A 20,823-nucleotide genomic window follows, 5' to 3' on the forward strand; every position below is an offset into this window, starting at 1 on the left:
TTTTTAAATGTTGACCATATACCTAATTTAATGTAGAGTGGAATAAAAGACGAGTAGTTCAACTAAATTGAAAACCTGTGATCTAAATATCTTAGAATTTAGAATCTTGTGTTATAGTGTTATTTTAAAGACTATTGTATACATACTGTAAATACCTTTAAACTGTTAATTCAAAGATTTTAAATGTTTCATACTTGGGTTTTTAATGAAGGGGAGGGAAAGATACAGAGGGTTAAAGGAAGTTGTCAGTGTTTACCTCATGTGGGATTTATCAATCAAATAGAAAAATAAAACTGTCCAGAGATGACCTAATGATGATATCTTTTGGTATTTATTGATACCCTGCTCATGTCAGGGTTCCATTCCCTGCAGCCCTTATTGATCAAAAAATATGATGATCTTGAAAGATTCCCCAATCACGAAAGATTCCTCTCTGCAAGGTATATATATTTTTGCTACTGAAGCTACAGAGTAGACAGTTGTTTCAGGTATTTTATATTAAAAAATACAATGTATTTATGTGTATAGAGATGCAAAATAGGTATGTAAATTATAACACATTGGAATAATTCTATGGATTTGTTATTAACCAGTTAGTATTTGCTAAACTATAGGATTTTAATTCTTTAAGGGAATGCTGTAGGTTTTAAAATAAAATGCCTGCTCCCTTTTGTGGAATTTACCATGATGAGTTTCTGACTGTTTTGTTAGAGGAAGCAGGAAACTGTAAGTGGCTTATAAGCCCAGAATTTGGCCCAGAAACTCCATGCTGCTGATGTGTCCTGAGGCTTTGTCAGTTTGGGAATCTCTTTGATGTCAGCATGTTTCATGTAGTATGCCCACGAGAACATGAAGAGCATGGAAATGAAGGAGGAAGCAGAGTGCTCAGTAACCATAGAATTCCCTGCAATTTCTTGGGATGATGAAACCAGACTTACTAGGAATTTGTTTGCATTTTTGCCTTGTATGACAAAGTGGAGCTTCTCAGTTTTTTTCCATGCCCAGCAACATAATTGCAAAACATGTTTGGGGCATACTCTTTGAGGCGTAGCTACACGTTGTTCTGGGCCTAGAAAATACATTTGGCCCAGGGCTCAGCATTACTCCATCTCCCTCCACATTTTTTAACTGATTGTAACACACAGGAAGTGAATTTACTTATGACTGGTGCTTTTAATTCATTCTTGCATAGAATAAATCATATTTCTGTTATTTAGAAAAGGATGCTCTGTGTTTTACAAATCTGATAGGAAATCAGACCGAAACTTTTAATATCCATTGGGAAATTTCCAGCAAAAATCTTACAATAGAATAAAAACTTTATGAATAAAATTTTAAGTTTCCTAAATATTTCTGGAGTCAAACTGATTTGTTATTGAATGAGTTAAACTGTCTTATCTAAAATGAACTTGCATTTAAAGCTACTTAAAGACAGACCACATATCATAAACTGGAGATAGTAATTTACCTGACTATAAGCTGCTCTGAGATCTGCCTAGAAGCTTTACAGATTAGAGCAAATTAAACAATGTAGAAGATACTGCTTTAGTTTGGAGCTATATAGAAACATCTTCTTTGGGTATGATTCTTGTATACCGTTCTTAAAAGAACAGTAGACTGATTGTGAGGCAGGCTGGGTTTCGATTTACACTTATGTAACCAGCCATGCCAATTTGAGAAACTTAATCTGCTCCTGTGTCTGTTAAATGAGGAATGTGACCTCCAGGATCCTGCAGTTTGCTTCAGAGTTCAGGATTCTACCAGCAGGCAAAGAGCAAAGGGGATTCTGCCTGGACTACTGCCTTGTGTCCTTTGAAAGGCACTATTATGTCACCAGCATGGAGGGAGGTAATAAATGGGAGAGTCTATTTTGTTTGAAGGCATAAACTTGACAGATAAGGCATTGTACATACTGAAGTTTCTTATGAATGATTTTGGGGCTGTTGTGCATTAAATGAGCTATAGTGGTCACAAAAGTGTTTTGTAACTCTGAAGGAATATACCAGTAACATTGCTGCAAATAACCAAGGGCGGGCTTTGAAAGAAAAGGAAAATGTGAATGAGGGAACGGTTAATGATTGGGCTCTGGGTTGCCCAGAATAAGCAATGGAGCTAGGTTAAGAACCTCAGCTAATCCATTGTTCTTACAGTTCTTTTATTCCACACTGGCATTTTCTTGGCTTTGATTGCATAGCATTGTAACATTGTGACTGTGTCCATTTAAGCTGTGAGCTTTATTTATCTGTAAGAGTGGGTTTGATCTCTGAGCTCCTTAAAGTATAAGGTCATCATTAACAGTGTTTTAGCTTAAGTTTATATTTATCAGTTTATCTTGCAATTGTAGTGTTAAATGAATATTTGCACAAAAGCTTTTTAATGTTGATTTAGTTTTTTTTCTTTAACAGGAATATCTTATCAAATTAGGCAATACAGAATGTCATCCAGAACAGTTTTTGGAAAGAAGATCGAAATTAGATAAACTATTAATTATTATTCAAAATGAAGACATTGCAGGTTTCATTCACAAGGTAGACTATTAAGTCAGATTTACTACTTACTTTGGTTCTAAAAACACCCTTATAAAATCTTACAGTCTACTAAAGCTATTTTTTTTTTAAATATCCTCATATTAAAGGTGGTAAAACTTCAAGGTTGGGAAGTTTAGGGTTTGAGACCTAAACAACCCTTCTGTGACTCAGCTTGTGAGATTCAAGTTTGTACCCCTGTAAAATTTATTTAAAATTTAGGCTTCACATCAGACTTCCCTATCACCCAAGTAGTCAGGACTAAAAATACTAATAACTCCTTGTGGGTCTGCTGACTCTTTCTATTGTTGTCATCTTCATTTGTATGTCATAGGCGAAACCTATTTTTACCCTCTTTGCCAAACCAGTCCCCCGTTCCCTTGGGTTTGGAGATACCCCATCCAGTCTTAAAAGCCTACCTCGAGTCCTGCCCTTCGAAGCCTTTCCTGGCTGTTCTAGTACATAGGCTCTTGCCCTAATTTAGACTATATTCACAGGGCCAGACAGGTTAACATTTTTCATTCTGTTTCCAGGTCTTTTGTGCTTTTTCCTTAGAGTGTTCTGTTCATGGTAGGTGTCCATTACATAAATGTTGGTTCATATATTTTGAAATAATGTTGGGAATATTATTTTGTGCTTGGCTTTTCAGAGGCAACACACTAATATAGGTGAGCCATATTACATTTCGTTAGACTTTTCTTGTAGGTTACTTCACGCTTGAGTGTGTCAGTTCATTCCCTTATCTGTCCTTATTTCTATTTTTATTTTGGTATTTAAATAGGTACCTGGCTTGGTGACTTTAAAGAAGCTCCCCTGCGTTAGTTTTGCTGGTGTTGATAGTCTGGATGATGTTAAAAATCATACATACAATGAATTATTTGTATCTGGAGGTTTTATTGTGTCTGATGAATCCATTCTAAATCCAGAAGTTGTCACAATTGGTAAGATTTATGCATTCTCTTGAGCATGTTATTTCTCGTCTTTTCTAGGTTTTTCTCAATAATGACTCACTCGTACTTTTAAATGTATTGTCCATTTTGCCAATAACAGATAAGTAGTACATTTCCATCATTTTCTTGAGTTTTTACTACCTCAAATTTCTTTCCAGTGTTTAGTCTATGCAAATCATTTCCTCAAAATTTGATGTAAAGCAAAGCTCTCTATACCTACGACATTTGAATCACTTCTGGTTTATTGTTATCAACATGTTCTTTTTTATAATGTATGGACCTAAAAGAATATATAGATCTCTTTCTCCCTTAGAGAAGGGAAAAAAGAAAAATACTACATAGGAATGTGTTTCTACACAGTATCACTAAACATTTCCTCTGTGATGAAGTTGTAGGTGACTTATTTATTGAATTTAAAATGAACTTCATTATCTCTAACAGAGAACCTTAAAAATTTTTTGACATTCCTCGAAGAACTTAGTACTCCAGAAGGAAAATGGCAATGGAAAGTCCACTGTAAATTTCAGAAAAAACTAAAGGAACTGGGCAGGTGAGATTTCAAAAATAACTATATAATGGTTGTTGATTTAACATTGTGTTCACAAAGGTTCTCTGTTTCTCTCTGTTTGTAGATTATAGATGCAGGCTCAGTATTTACAGATGTACTTAGCCCCAGCCATAAGAAAATGTGATACTGAATTATTCTAGCCTCTTTGCAAGTGGTATTCTTGTATAGATATTAGTTTGCTTAAGTTCTAGTTATGTAGATAGGTAAAATTGGTTTAATCTTTGCTACTTGGGAGTTTAGAATAATAACTAAAATGGAATAATCAATTTTTTTTACTGAATTGTATATGCCAACTAGATCAGCTTCTCTCATAATTGTGGACTACATTATGCAGCTGGTTTAGTAACATCACATATACTGAGAGACAAGGATTAATCTCAGCATAAGAGGATTTGTGATAAGGACATTCATGTATGTAAACAGATGATTTTTAACATGCCCTGAAGTCACTTCTCAAAGTGTGAACCTTAGAGCACCAATCATTTTGAGAGGCTCCACAAATAATTATGTAATCAGTTGAGTGTGGGATATTGTATTTTACTACTAGAGTCTGTACGGTGTATTTACATATTTAAGGATCTGAGAAAGAGAAACTCTGTAGTAGTTTTACATTTTCTCAGCCAGCATTTCCTAAACTTAGACCACAAAGCATTTCTTCTAATACCTGTTGACGTTCCATGGTACACACTTAGGGAAATGCAGGCTTAAATAATTTTTTGGTATTTAACTTTTTGTAGTAATTCACTTTTTAAAAACTTGTTTTATCTTCAAATCATGTGAAATAGGCATCGTGCAAGTCTGTCATTATATAACATCTCAGTACTGAGGACCACAGGTCTAACTTCTACAAAGTTAGTACCCTCATTTTCCTGACAACAGTAATTTCTACCACTTGTTGCCTTGTGCTTGGAGGTATAGAAATAGCTTAGAGCCATATATTTTTAAAGGAAAGATTTATATTTTTTGGTCCATTTGTGCCCGTCATTAAAGGTCTAAATTGGTGAAGCTAAAGAGAAGCGTAATTTATTAAATAAAATGGTTGGTTTGAGATTTTAGTCTACACTGAAGATGGCCCTCAGGCTTTGCACCCAAAGTCCCTTGACTTACATGTGGGTTGCACAGTTCTTGCTACTTCTCTCTCCTAAGCAGCACCCTTACATCAGGCAGTGGACTAAGCAGTGCATTTGTTATTGTCTCAAGTAAGAAATTATGGTTTCAATTTGAAGCAAAAATTTTGATACTACATTTTAGAAAAGCAGGTCCAGATACTGAATTACTTAATTTTACAGATTGAACGCTAAAGCTCTAAGTCTGTTGACACTTTTGAATGTCTATCAGAAGAAACATCTGGTTGAAATTTTGTCATACCACAATTGTGATTCACAAACTCGAAATGCTCCAGAATTGGATTGCCTTATCAGACTTCAGGCTCAGAACATACAGCAACGACACATAGTCTTCTTAACAGGTAAAGAGAATGCTCTTAAATTTCCTACTATGAATATAGGAATGTCCATGAAAGGATTTTGTAGTGCTATGATGGGTATTGATAAGCTATGATTCTGCAAATGTGTAGGAAAGAATTTTGTGAGGAGACAGGCATCATTTGTCCATGTACATTTTCAAGAATTTTATACTTGGAATATTTTCTTTTTAATTTAGAAAAGAATATCAAGATGCTTTCCAGTTATACGGATAATGGGATAGTAGTTGCAACTGCTGAAGACTTTATGCAGAACTTTAAAAATCTTGTGGGCTATCACAACTCAATCACAGAAGAAAATCTTCCACTGCTTGGTGCTAATGAGAATCTTGAGTCACAGTCAGGTAACTTTTTAGTAGTTTTCATTTTCTTTAAGGCAGACAGAAAAAAAGGAACGGTTTTGTTCTTTTCATATAATGACTATTTTGAAACCACTCACCTCAGTGTAAACAGCTTCAGGGGAAGTGTTTTAAGGAATTTTATCACTCATATTTAGCATACACAAAATCTGCTCATTTATTATATTTTAGTGAATACAAGGCAGCTAAGAGTTTCTGCAGACTACTAATGTAGAGTAGGCATTTTTCTCTTTAAGGGTATTGTAAGCTTTATTGGTTGCTGTTATCAGCAAAGGGGTTATATTTTTTAAAAGGACAACAGATATGGGGATTTAGCAACTGGGCTATTAAAGCTCCCCAGATGTACAAAGATAGTTGGGATAGCCATAGCTTTAGTCTTTTGTGAGATGGCCTCTGCTTTGGTTCCAGGTTTTATGTAAAATGAAATGTGTATTTTTTTTTGATGAAAAGCAGAGATGATCGACCATTCCATAGAGCTAACCAGTCTAGTAGTAATCCAGTGAAGCTAGATGTCAGAATTTTTATTTTATATTTGTCTTGTCAAATACTGAATTACCGTATAACTTTAGATGCTGTTTTGACATTAACCCCTTTGGAGCTGGGAGTTGGGATTTCCCAACATTAAACGTGAACACATTTCGCAGAAGCTTTTAGCATCGGATTATCTGGACATTCACACCTAGTGTGAGTGTTGTGACTAAGTGAACTTGTGGCAGAAGACCAAGCTTTAAGGGATTGTGGACTTGCAGACCCTGACGCATTATATTGTGTGAGTAGTGTATAATTTTAAAACTTAAACAAATTGTGTATTTCAATAGAGGAGGACTTTTTGTTTTTTAAATGTAGCTCTTTTAGAAAACGATGAAAAGGATGAAGAGGATATGTCTCTGGATTCAGGGGATGAAATCTCACAAATAGAAGTATACAGCAATTTTCATTCAGAAATATTGGCGAAAGAGACCAAAGGATCACGTGGAACAGATCAAAAAAAGAATATTCAAATTGAGTTGCATTCGTCTCTTGACGTGCAAAAAAGTTTATTAGAAGATAAGACTTATCAAATTGATTCTGAAGAGAGAGCTTCTATTGATGTATGCTCTGAAGGACAGAACAGCAATTCGGCTGAACAAGATTCATATAGCAACTTTCAGGTTTACCACAGTCGATTAAATATGTCCCATCAGTTTAGTCATTTTAATGTTCTCACTCATCAGACATTTTTGGAGACACCATATGCCCTTTCATCAAGTCAGTCTCAAGAAAGTGAAAATTACTTTTTATCTGCTTATACTGAAAGCTTGGATGGAGATAAATCTCCATTAAGTTGGGGGAAAAGTGATTCTTCCAGGCCATATTCAAAAGAGAAATAATTACAGTAACTTTTCTTTTTTAAGTAGGTTAGGAATTTTTCTGTTTCTTAAAAGTGAATTAACAATTTATATTTCATTCTCTAAACAAAAGGTTTCTCATCTTTTCTTAAATGTTTTTTCCCCTCTTATTTAAATCATGATGGCCTGTAACAGTTGAAGCATATGAAAATTGATAAATAAATATATATTTTTAACATATATTGTACTTGAATTCTCATGTTGGCACTTTTAAGTTTTACATTTGTATGTCACCTGTACTTTGGCTTCAAATTGAAGTCTTTTTATATAAAACTAGATGTTTGCAAAAGGATAGTAAACAGCAGTGGCTTTACTTTTCTTCCTCTACCGTCAGATGACACCAACTACTTTTGCTGAGATGACTTGTATTTATTTTGATTTAAACTTTTGTATAGTGTTTTTATACAGGTATAAAGCCAGTGATGTTAATAATATTTACAGGCTCAATACCTCAAGATTTATCTAACAATGCAGTTTCATTTAGGTAATAAACTATGTACATAGGACTTAGGCCTTAAAACCAGGCAGCATTTTTTATCTTCAGACTTAACCATGTAAAAATTGCCCTATTGCTAAGATTTTGGTCAACTTTTTATTTGAGAGTACTTGATGATTGATTTTTCAGTGCCTGTGTGGCCCTTGAGTTACCCAAGTTTAATTTCATATTGTGAAAGATAAGTTCAGGCATTGGACAATTTGGAACAAACCCACTGCCTATAGATTTTCAAATTTGTAGTCATATATTTTTGAGGTGGTAAACACTTAATTGCTAGACTAAAAATAACTTTAAATTCACAAATTATCTGGTGGAGATAAATTGGTAAATTTTATACCCAATAACTGCCTATTACTAATGCAAATTGTAAATGTTTTTGAAAATGCAGTTCCTTTAATAAAAGTCATAAAAACTGGATTTGGAGGAAAGAAAAATTACCATGTTAGCCTAAACTGAATCTGGGTTACTTTAGTAAAAGTTGGGATGTATTAAGTCAAATTTTCCTTTGGTACCTCAAAAGAACTTGGAGTTCTACCCTTTTAAATCTTTTTATAGAACAAAATATATAAGTGGTATTTCAATTAATCAGCTACACATATAAAAAGTGTGGAAGAACATTGTTAACAGGTTAGAAACTCCAGATTGTGTAAGTAAGGTAAGTAGAAAGTTTTTATAGGACTTAAATACCCAGATTGTGACAGAGCAGAAAAATGTTTTTTTACTACTAAACTTTTACAAAAGTATCTTTTATTGTAAAATATATATATATACACAGCATTTTACTACATAATGTACATGTTTTAAATAAGTATAAAATAAATCTAGGCTATTTGAAAAATAGTTAAGCAACGAGGACATTTATAATTGGAAGACAAATCAGATGTGAAGGATTTGATTCTCTACATTTAAAACGAAGAACTAAAATTCTCTTCTTGATTGGCAGCTAAAGGCATGAGATTAGTTTCCAACTCCCTTTGCTTCTGGAGAAGGCCCTGAAATCACATTGATATGTTAGTAAGGTGTGCAGCAGATTTGCAGATTATTCCTTTTTTATATTTTTATCCTGTTAATTTGGAGTTCTATTTAGATACATGGCTACAGTTTAAGCTTTGTCATCTTAAATTTTAATCACTCAAAACTTTAGTAATTCTCACACTAGACTTCTTCACTTGGATATTGTATAGCTATGACATATTTTGCAAGATTCTATTTTTAGGATAACCAATAGAGGTGACTTTTCCTAAAACCAAGTCTCCACAACTAACTATGGGGCTAAAATTCTCTTCTTCCTGTTTCCCAAATGCTCTACTGTTTATCTTGCCTGCACTAACCGTAGTGGCTAATACAAGGCCCTGCCAAAATAACAAGTGGGTGAAGGTACACTTTGCACTCCTTGATTTTTGTCTCCACTAAACTAGAAGTTTTAAGTAAAACTTTTAGTGATTTATCAAACTTGAGTTACATAACTCTATGCAACCAAAGCTAGCCTTTAAAAAACTACTTTTCGTCATAATCCTGGGTTAGAGTTATTTTCTAGAAAGAATTGGTAAAGCAACACCCGAATCAACAATTTGAAATGCCAAGAGGCACTGGTAAATGACTGAATGTGGACAAAAACACTCCTAAAATGGCAAGTGTATTTTCCCCAAATACAAAAAGTACACTGGGAATCAAAACTGCAGAACCAATTTTGCAAACCACTATATTTTTTAAGCCTAGGGGTAGGTTTTTGTAAAGCCTGCTGATGGAGAAAAATTATAGCCTTAAATATTGGATGTGTTACCTGATTTCATTTTTACCTGACCAAGATAAGAAGTCACAAAGATTGGGATAAAAAGTAGTCTGGTGAGTAAGGTTATATGTGTAATTTCACACTGAATTATATTATTCTTTGGAACTTGCATCAATGTTCTGTTCCAAACACTGCCAACACATTTAAAAACGTAAACTGCATTACTAAGAGTTAAAGCATAATTGTATACTTTTTGCTTTTGGTTTTAGGGCCTTGAGTATATTTTATTGTTCAAATGTATGCATTTTTCATTCAATAAAATTGTCTTAATAGTTGAACTGTCTCATGATTTTATACTTGAAATTCTTAAAGACGGCAAGGCAAAGCAAACTGGAAAAAAGTCGTTTTATTTCCATGAGGCCATAAAACGCCTAGTTGGTTATATGATTTATGTTATGGGACTTTACAGCCATTCCAACACACAGCCCTTCACCAGCCATATACAGAAAAACGGTCACACATCTGGTGAAAAAGCTCATACCTGTCTCAATTCTGATAGTCCCTTCAAGATTGCTTGCTGTCGATCCCTGTTTTTCACCAAGTTAGGATTAAGAAGTGGGTCCCTGACATAGTCAGAGTCAAGTAGCTGTCGTCGTTCCTGGTCACAGTCTAAAGGCAGATAAAAATGGCAAAAGTCAAATACATTCCTAATATGATATAACCCTACACTGAAGTAATCCTAAGGATGCATTAATTTATATTCTAGGAAGGCATCGAGCAAAATTTAATAAATATTCAATTAAAAGTTTAGTAATGGATCCCCAAACCTGGGGCAAACCTTATTATGACACTTTCTAGAACTAAGAACAGGAATACCACTTTGGATTTTGAATTTACAGTTATGAGGGGAGAATACTTAAGATTTACTTACCATGTAGAGTTTGGTACTGAGGATCTTCCTGGGTTAAAGGCCTAGACAGTGGTGCATCTGGATCAAGGTAATAGATCTCATTGGTTCGGACATAGGGAATAAAGTGGGATGGTTCAGAAATCCTAGATGATAATTCTGTTTGATTGCCTCTTGAGATCACGTTCTCTTTCTCATAATTACTCTTTTTTAGTGTCTGAGTTAGTTGTTGTGTTCTATTTTTCACCACAAGTGATGGAGACCTATGTTTTTCAAAAAAGTACAAGTAGGGACTAAGAAGGTTTAATGCAAAACTATTTTAGATTAAGCATATCTACTCTTTAATTACATTTCGATTTATCCTGAATGTACCTATAATACCTTTAGAAATAGAATGGGACTGAGTTTTTACTAGTACTTGCTAAAGACACATACACTCTACTGGGGAAAACTACTAGATCCTGAGGCTCAATGTTAACTTGAGCCTAATGTTTCTCCTTAAATAATTCATCATAAATTAAAGTATTTACTATCTGACCTAAACTTGCTGTTAGAGCCACATTCTGAGATAACTAAACCAGCTGGTTCATGAACACAGATGATATAAAAATTCTAAGTTTCAAATCTCCCATTGGTTAACAATTTCCCATCCCTACCAGTCATTTCTTCCCTTCCCCCTCAATCCAAGCAGAATGTCTTGGATTGACATTTTGTAGCTAAGTCTGGAGATAACAGAAAATATCACCCACATTCCTGCCTAGAATGCTTAAGCTCAGTCACTTGGGTCTTCAAAATCTAGATAAAATGCCAGTCATCCTTTCCTTAAACCTCTACTCACCTGGAAGTCACACACTTTCCTGTTTCTGTCTTCATATGCATATATGCTTGACCTTACCTATATTTTGAGCAAATATTTTCTCTCTTGTACTGCACAGAAAGCATTAAGTAGCTATGGAATCATCCTATCCATAACATACCTTTCTTTGCTGAAAGAATTAATTTTCAAATGTTCTTCCTCCTAAAAGATGGATAAATGCAGAAAGGAGTTACAGTATTTCCACATGTCCACACAAACACTTTGTAAGTTATTTATTGAAATAATCAGAATATTTGAATAATAGATACTAGATAATGGGATAGAGAGACTTCATATTTTTCCAGAGTCAGAACCAATCCGGTAATTCCTGATCTTATAAATTATCCTGTCTAAATGGACCATAAACAAGTTTTGAATGGCTATTTGAATAAAGAATAGCATTAATCTAGACAAGGTTTATGTGTAAACTTTTTCTATAAAGGTCCAGATATTAAAATACTTGGCTTTGTAAGTCATGTGATCTCTGCTGTAACCACTCTTAACTAAATTTAACAGCTGTTGTGTGAAGCCAGCCAAAGATAATGCATGAAAGAATGAGTGTGGCTATATTTTTATATAACTTTATTTACAAAAGCAGGCAGCAGGATGGATTTGCCCATGGGACACAGTTTGCCAAACTCTGGTGTAAACTCAAGCAGATTTCTAGAATGCCTATTTAGATACAGAACAGCCTTGTCAAAAGATGCATGAGGGGAACTGTTTTCCATCAAGAAACAGCAATACATGCTTTAAGGTATATATTTTTTAAGACAGAAGAGTTATACCTTTTTGACTAGATGCCACCTGAACTTTGATTCAGTTTCTTGATGAGATGAATGAAGAATTTCTGGTGACGTGCCTCTATTTTGAGAGAGGTGTCCAAGATTATTTCTTTCTACCAAATGAAGCAGTTCCATTTGCCTTCTTACTTTTTTTTCTTCTCTCTGCTTTTGAAGCTGTTTAGGGTACTTTTCTGATGCTGGAATATACCTTTTAAGTGGCTTATTTATATTCCAATCAGGCTTTTTAGGACATTTCTTCATATGTTTTGTTTGTTTCTCTGTTCTTGTAAATTGACTATACTGATCATTATACCAACTGTTTTCTTTTTCTAAGTTGGCTCCTCTTTTCTCACTTAGTACTTGCTTATTTTTCTTAGTGTTAAACTGTTCATTAAAATCTGCAGAAATCTCCGGAGATGAACAATTTATAATTCCTTTCGTTATTACTGATCCACAGTGTGATTCTGCATTGTTGATTATTGCAGTATTTAAATCATCTAAAAAAAAAAGCTTCAGATGATTAATTTTTTCAAGTTGTGGTTAAAATATACATAACAAAATTTACCATTTTAACCATTTTTTCAAAGGCAAGCATTTTACTAGTTAACTGCTCTCCAAAACATTTTTCTTCAATTTTCAAAACAAATTCTATACTCATGAAACAGCTCCCCATTTCTCTCTCTCCCCAGGCCCTAACAACCACCATTCTACTTTCTATTTCTATGACTTTGACTACTCTAAGTACCTCATATAAGTGGAGTTGCACTGTGTTTGTCTTTTTGTGACTGGCTTATTTCACTTAGCGTAATGTCCTCAAAATTCGTCTATGTTGTTAGCATGGCCAGAATTGCCTCCCTTTTTATATACACTGTATGTATATACCAGATTTTGTTTATCCATTCATCTGTCAAGGGACACAGGTTGCTTCTACCTTTTTGGCTATTGTGAATAATGCTGCTAGATCATACGGTAATTACACTTTTAATTTTATGAAGAAATGCCATATTGTTTTGCACAACAGTCCTAATCCCTCCAAATCCTCCATTAAATCATTTTAAGTGTTCAATTCAGTGGCATCGAGCATACCTATAATGCCACACAATTCTAGACCCTTTCATCACCCCAAATAAACCCTGCAGCCCCTACTAAGCAGAAACTCATTTCCACATATCTCTTCTCATTTTCCCCACTCCGACAGGTGCCATCTTCTTACTCCCCCTCTGCCTCATTCCAACGGTCACATGCCAACTTCACACACTGCCCCATTGCAGAGAACCAGTATTTCCTGGAGCAGAAACTTTATACATGTCTGGTGTCTCATTTTTTTGCAGCTTCTACTAGAGGGACACCCGTTGATGGCCTGGCTCTGGAGGCATTCTTGGGTCCCATGGGACTGTGACAATTGAAGAGACAGTTCTTAGCAAACTACTGCCCCAGGGCACTGTGAGCTCAGCAGACTGAAACACCCACAGGCTTTCTGAGAAAGAGGCCTATATGCTTGTCCAGGAGGTTTGGCCTGAGGGGCAGGATTCTAGTTTGGCACACATCTGGAGCCTACATAGGGCTCTTAGGGAATGGAGGCCAGTAGATTCAGCCTTTGCACTCTTCCTCTGCCTTGCTACAGCTTGCTGCTATCTCCCCAAAAGTAGCTTATACCTTTGTATGGAGCCCTGAATTTTACAGCTCCACCAGAAGATTCCTCTGCATTGTCTGGCTCTGGTGGCCAATAGGCTTATGCTCACAGGTCTCACAGGTCCCACTGTAACCAATGGAGAAAGTTTTAAATAGCTAGCACTCCCAGAGCACAGCAAGAGGCCACAGACTCGAGTTCAATCTTTCTGTCAAAGAGGCCTATTAGCTAATCATCATAGCTACAGCATGATGGGCAGGCTTCAAATTAAACACACATTTAAGGGCTGACTATAATCCTTTCCCAAGACCTCAGAAGGCAAGTACCATCTTCACACTCTCCTTTTGCTGAGCTCCAGAGCTCCAGTATCTTTTGGACAGGAGCACTTACATGCCTTCGATGCCCCAGTTTTTATGTCATGCCCTGGTTTCTGCAGCTGCTGCCCAAGGGATGTCCCTTGATCACCTGACTATGGTGGCCAGGGAGGCTTACATTCTGGGTGCCTCAAGACTGTAACAATTGGAGAGTCAGTTCTTGGCAGGTTAACACCCAAGGAACTGCACAGACAGCAGACTGAAACACACCCCATCCTGTAAAAGAAGCCTATTTGCTTGTCCTGCAGCTTCTCTGCCCTAGGGACAGGCTTCAGGTTTGGGACACATCTAGAGGCCTACTGAGGTGCTCTCAGGGAACACAAGATAGTGGACACCACCTCTGTGCTCTCCCTCTGCCTCACTAATGCTCACCAATATTTCCAGAAAGGAGATTATTCATCTGGAGCCCTGATATTTGCAACTACCACCCAGGAGATATCTCCAGATTGCCTGGCTCTGGTGGCCAACCAGGAAATAATGCTTCCAGTCCCACAGGATTGTATATATTTGCATACTTTAAAAACTGCTGCTTGAGGGTCTGGTTTCCAATCAGCCTGAATCTAGGTGCTCCCATTTGGGACACTGACAGATTTGGGCATACCCTCAACTACTGGGAGCTAGTAAAAAAAAAAAAAGTAGGCTGCTTGGACAATCACACAGGTTTGAGAGACAACCAAGAGGATAGGGTTGAATGATAAGGTTTATCTAAGGTCATACCTTCAAGAAGTGGCTGTAAATTTAATGCAGAGAAACCAACACAGAGAGTCCAGCAAAATGAAATAGAGGAATCTGTTCCAAATTTAAAAAATGAGATAAAACCTCAGAGAGAAAAAAAAAACACCTTAATGAAACAGATAAGTAATTTACCTGATAAAGAGTTCAAAGTAATGGTCATAAAGATGCTCCAAACTCAAGAGAAGAGTGGATAGACACAGTGAGAACTTCAACAGAGAAAATATATGTACCAAACAGAAGTCACAGAACTGAAGAATAACTGATCTAAAAAAATACACTAGAGGGGTTCAACGGTAGACTGGAAGAATCAAGAAAAGATAAGTGAACTCGAAGATAGAGCAGTGGAACTCATTTGATCAGAGCAGCAAAAAGAAAAAAGACCAAAAATAAATTAAGATAGCTTAAGGGACTTATGTAAAAAATCAGGCAGATTAACATTCGCATTATAAAGGGCCTAGAAGAAAAAGAGAAAACAGCAGAAAACTTATTTGAAGAAACAATGACTAAAAACTTCCCTAACCTGAGGAAGGAAACTGACTCCCAGATCCAAGAAGCCCAAAATGCTCCAAAGAAGATGAATCCAGACAGACTCCCACAAAGACACATTATAATTAAAATGCCAAAAGTTAAAGACAAAGAGAGAATCTTAAAAGCAGCAAAACAACTTGTTACATACAAGGGAAATCTCATAAGACTATGAGATTTTTTTCAGCAGAAATTGCAGGTTAGAAGGTACTGGCATGATATATTCAACATGCTGAAAGAAAAAAAAAAATTCCAACCATGAATACTCTATCCAGCAAAGTAATCATTCAGAACTGAAAGAAAGTTTTCCAGACAAACAAAAGTTAAGGAGTTCATCACCATTAAACAGGCCTTACAATGAATGTTAAAGGGAATTTTTTAAGATAAAAAGAAAGGGGACTAATTGGCAACAAGAAAATGTATGAAAGTATGAATTGCAACAGTAAACATTAATATATATAGTAAAGGTAGTGGGTTAGTCATTTGCAAAAATCTAGTATAAAGATTGAAAGACAAAAGCAGTAAAAATAACTATGACTATAATAGTTAAGAGATGTACAAGATAATATGATGTAAAATATGACATCAAAAAGAAAATGTAGGGGGAAAGTAAAAATGTAGAGCTTTAGAATGAGTTCACGCTTAAGCTGTTATCTACTTAAAATAGACTTATAAATATCAGTTGTTGTATGTAATCCTCATGGTAACCACACAGCAAAAGCCTATAGTAGATACACAACAGATAAAGAGAAAAGAATCTAAGCATACCACTAAAGAAATCATCAAAACACAAAGAGAATAAAAAAAAAAGCACAGAGTGAAACTACAAACAACCAGAAAATAATTAACAAAATGGCAATAAGTATATAACTCTCAATAATTACTTTAACTGTAAATAGACTAAATTTTCCAATCCAAAGACAAAGAATGGATATAAAATTAAGACCTACCTACAGCAGACCCATTATCTGCAGGGGATGTATTCCAAGATCCCCAGTGGAAGCCTAAAACCACAGATAGCACTAAACCCTATGTATACTATGTTTTTTCCTCTACATACATGCACTTTAAGGCTTCTCTTTGGCATATCCCAATTGTGAGAATCACTGTGTTGTGCTTTGGGGCCATTATTAATTAAGTAAAATACAGGTTACTTGAACACAAGCACTGTAATACTGATCTGATAACCAAGATGGCTACAAGTGACTGATGGGTGGGTAGCATATACAGCGTGGATATGCTGGACAACAATCTGACTCATGTCCTAAGCAGGATGGCACAAGATTTCATTATGCTAGTCAGAATGGTGCAATTTAAAACTTAAAAATTATTTATTTCTGGAATTTTCCATTTAAAACTTTTGGACCACAGTTGACCACAGTTAACTGAAACCACGTTAAGAAAATATGTGGATAAGGGAAGACTACTGAATATGCTACTTGCAAGAGACCCACTTCAGATATAACGACACACACAAAATCAAAGTGAAGGGATGGAAAAAGATATCCCATGCAAATGAAAACAAAAAGAAAGCAGGGGTAGCTATATTGATGTCAGACAAAATAAACCTTAAAACTAAGACTAATAAGAGTCAAAGAAGGGCATTACATAATGATGAAATATATAAATGATAACTATATAAAGCACATATTAACAGACATAAAGGGAGAAATAACAATGTAATAATAGTAGGAGACTTTAATACCCCACTTACAATCATCCAAACAAATACAGTAAGAAAACATTCACCTTGCATGACATGTTAGACCAGATGTAGTTCACAGACATATACAGAACATTCCATCCAAAGGCAGCAGAATACAGATTTTTTTCAAGTGCACATAGAACATTCTGAATCCAGGATAGATCATATGTTAGGTCACAAAACAAGTCTTTAATAAATTTATGAAGCACTCTGACTACAAATGAATTACAAGAAAACTGGGAAATTCACAAATATCAGAAGATTAAACAACATACTACTACTGAACAACCAATGGGTCAAAGAAGAAACCAAGAGAATTTCAAAAAATACCCTGAGACAAATTAAAATGGAAATACAACACACCAAAACTTATGGGATGCAGTAAAAGCAGTTCTAAGAGGGAAGTTCATCACAATAAGTGCCTATATCAAAAAACAAGATAAATCTCAAATTTATTTTACACCTCATTAACGAGAGAAAAAAATGAAAATCAAAGTTAGGAGAAGTAAGGAAATAAAGAACACAATGGAAATAAATAAAATAGAGACTAAAAAGACAATAGAAAAGATCAATGAAACTAAGAGCAGGTTCTTTGAAAAGATAAGAAAAACTGACAAACCTTTAGTTAGACTCACCAAGAAAAAAAAAGAAAGGACTCAAATAAATAAAATAAAAAATGAAAGAGATGTGCAACTGAAACCATGGAAATACAAAGGATCATAAGAGACTACTATTAACAATTATATACTAACAAATTTGACAACCTAGAAGAAATGGATGAATTCCTAAAGACATTAAACCTACCAAGACTGAATCTTGAAGAAGTAAAAACTTGGAACAGACCTATTACTCATAACGAGACTGAGTAATCAAAATCCTCCCAACGAACAAAAGCCCAAGACCAGACAGCTTCACTAGTGAATTCTACCAAACATTCAAAGAATTATTACCAATTATTACAGAAGAAGAGGAAATGCTTCCAAACTAATTTTATGAGACCAGCATTATTACCCCGATACCAAACCAAACAAATATACCCATGAAAAAGTAAAATTACAGGGCAATATCTCTGATGAACATAGATGTAAAACTCCTCAACAAAATATTAGTAAAGTGAATTTAACAATACATTAAAAGGATTATACACTCTGATCAAGTGGTATTTATTTTAGAGATTCAAGGTTTAGTACCCACAAATCAATCAACGAGATACATCACATTAACAAAATGAAGTATAAAGATCATACATCAAAAGATGGAGAAAAAGTATTTGACAATATTCAACAAAGAAGGTATAGAGAGAATGTACCTCAACATAATAAAGGCCACATGTGACAAGCCCACAGCTAACATACTCAGTGGTAAAAAACTGAAAGCTTTTTCTTAAGATCAGGAACAACACAGGATGCCCGCTCGCACCACTTTTATTTAACATAGTAATGAAAGTCCTAGCCAAGACAATTAGGCAAGGGAAATAAATAAAGGACATCCAAACTGGTAAATAATAGGTAAAATTGTCACTATTTACAGATAACATATTATATATAGAAAATCCTAAAGACACCACCAAAAAACAAAAATGTTAGAACAAATGAATTCAGTAAAGTTGCAGCATACAAAATCAATTATACAAAAATCTGTTGCAGTTCTAGACACTAATAACAAACTAACCAGAGAGAGAAAGAAATCACATTTATAATCGCATTAAAAAGAATAAAATACCTAGGAATAAATTTAAACAAGGAGGTGAAAGACCTGTACACTGAAAATTGTAAGACATTAATGAAAGAAATTAAAAAAGACACAAATAAATGGAAAACTAGTCTGTGTTCTGTATTAATTTTAACAATTAATATTGTTAAAATTTTCATACTACCCAAAATGATCTACAGATTCAACACAATCCCTATCGAACCCCAGTGGCATTTTTCATAGAAATAAAACAAACAATCCTAAAATTTGTATTAACCCACAAAGACCCTGAATAGCCAAAGTAATCTTGAGAAAGAGTGTGTGTGTGTGTGTGTGTGTGCGTGCGTGCGCGCGCGCGCGCGCGCGGGAGGAGGCGGGGGGGGAGGGAGACAACACACTCCCTGATTTTCACACTATATTACAAAGCAATAGTAATCAAAACAGTATGGTACTGACAAAAAAATTAAAAAACATACAAATAGATCAATAAAACAATAGAGAGCCCAGAAATAAAGCCATGCATATATGGTCAAATGATTTACAACAAAGGAGCCAAGATTATACAGTGGGGAAAAGATGGTCTCTTCAATGATTGGTGCTGGGATAACTAAACAGCCAAATGCAAAGAAATTAAACCGGACCACTATCTTATAACAGACACAAAAATTAACTATAAATGGATGAAAGATTTGATTATAAGACCTGAAATCATAAAACTCCTAGATGTCATAGGTCATAAATTTCTTGACATCAGCCGCAGCAATCATTTTTTAGATCTGACACCAAAAGCAAAAGTGACAAAAGTAAACAAAACTACCTCAAACTAAAAAGCTTCTGCACAACAAAAGAAACCACTGACAAAATGGAAAAACCAACCCAGTGAATGGGAGAAGATATTTGCAAATCATATATACAAAGGTTACTATCCAAAATATATAAAGAACTCATACAATGCAATAGCAAAAAAATAATAATAATCTGATTAAAAAATGGGCAGAAACTCAAAAGATATTTTTCCAAAGAAGACATACAGATGGCCAACAGATACATGAAAAGATACTTAACATCACTCATCATCACAGAAATGCAAATAAAAACCACAATGAGATATCACCTCACACGTTAGAATGACTATTACCAAAAAGACAAGAAATAAGTGTTGGAGAGGATGTGGAAAAAAGGAAAACCTTGTGCACCGTTGATGGGAATGTAAACTGGCACATCCACTATGGAAAACATAGTATGGAGATTCCTCAAAAAATTAAAAATAGAACTACTACATACACAATTCCACTTCTGGGTATTTAGCTGAAGGAAACAAAAACACTAAATCAAAAAGATATATGTATTCCCATGTTCATTGCAGCATTATTTATAATAGCTAATATATGGACGCAACCTAAGTGTCCATCGACAAATGAATAAAGAAATGTAGTATGTATGTGTATATATGAATACAGGAAGTAGTGTGTGTATACACACACATATACACACAATGAAATATTATTCAGCCATAAAATAAAAAAGAATGAAATCTTGACATTTGGGTCAACATGGATGGATCCTGAGAGCATTATGCTAAGTGAATAAGTCAGACAGAGAAAGACAAATACCACACAATCTTACTTATATAAATGGAATGTTTTACACACACACACACACACACACACACACACACACGCAAGCTCATAGATACAGAGAACAAATTGGTGTGGTGGGGGAAGCAGACAAAATTAGTTAAGGTAGTCAAAGGTACAAATTTCCAGTTATAAAATAGTCATGGGGATAAAATGCACAGCTGACCCTTCAACAAAACAAAGGTTAGTAGTGCCGAAAATCTACATATAACTGCACTCAGTCCTCCACATTCACAGATTCCCAACCACTGAGTTGACCCTTAAATAACATGCGTTTCTTGAACTGCATGGATCAATTGAACTACATGGGTCAATTGAAAAAAACCCACATATAAGTGGACCTGTGAAATTCAAACCCATGTAGTTCAAGGGTCAACTATTTATAATAATACTGTATTGCATATTTGAAAGTTATTGAGAGTAAATCTTAAAAGTTCTTATTACAAGAAAAAAAAATTTGTAACTCTGTATGGTGATAA

At 34.9% G+C, this 20,823-nt stretch overlaps 2 protein-coding genes across 14 annotated transcripts in view; one reads left to right on the forward strand and one right to left on the reverse strand.

The window, feature by feature from the left end:
* Positions 1 to 7,567, forward strand: part of FAM208A (family with sequence similarity 208 member A) — a 42,372-nt gene extending 34,805 nt beyond the window's left edge. For 3 of the 8 annotated variants that reach the window (XM_011371807.2, XM_011371810.2, XM_011371809.2), the window contains 6 exons: positions 2,406 to 2,528; positions 3,307 to 3,466; positions 3,917 to 4,025; positions 5,333 to 5,511; positions 5,706 to 5,870; positions 6,455 to 7,565. In XM_011371807.2, the coding sequence (XP_011370109.1) occupies positions 2,406 to 2,528; positions 3,307 to 3,466; positions 3,917 to 4,025; positions 5,333 to 5,511; positions 5,706 to 5,870; positions 6,455 to 6,510 (792 nt within the window). In that variant the 3' untranslated portion in view covers positions 6,511 to 7,565. Of the gene's footprint in view, positions 1 to 2,405; positions 2,529 to 3,306; positions 3,467 to 3,916; positions 4,026 to 5,332; positions 5,512 to 5,705; positions 5,871 to 6,454 lie in introns of all 8 variants that reach the window. The other 5 variants (XM_011371805.2, XM_011371804.2, XM_011371806.2 and 2 more) reach the window with 4 other exon arrangements.
* Positions 7,568 to 8,494: 927 nt separating this feature from the next.
* Positions 8,495 to 20,823, reverse strand: part of CCDC66 (coiled-coil domain containing 66) — a 55,059-nt gene continuing 42,730 nt past the window's right edge. For all 6 annotated transcript variants that reach the window (XM_023537639.1, XM_023537638.1, XM_011371802.2 and 3 more), the window contains 5 exons: positions 12,050 to 12,543; positions 11,386 to 11,426; positions 10,433 to 10,671; positions 10,043 to 10,170; positions 8,495 to 8,761 (listed from right to left, as the gene is read on the reverse strand). In XM_023537639.1, coding sequence (XP_023393407.1) covers positions 8,675 to 8,761; positions 10,043 to 10,170; positions 10,433 to 10,671; positions 11,386 to 11,426; positions 12,050 to 12,543 — 989 coding nt within the window. In that variant the 3' untranslated portion in view covers positions 8,495 to 8,674. The remainder of the gene's footprint in view (positions 8,762 to 10,042; positions 10,171 to 10,432; positions 10,672 to 11,385; positions 11,427 to 12,049; positions 12,544 to 20,823) is intronic.

Source organism: Pteropus vampyrus, unplaced genomic scaffold (assembly GCF_000151845.1).
Source record: "Pteropus vampyrus isolate Shadow unplaced genomic scaffold, Pvam_2.0 Scaffold195, whole genome shotgun sequence".
Classification (NCBI taxonomy): domain Eukaryota; kingdom Metazoa; phylum Chordata; class Mammalia; order Chiroptera; family Pteropodidae; genus Pteropus; species Pteropus vampyrus.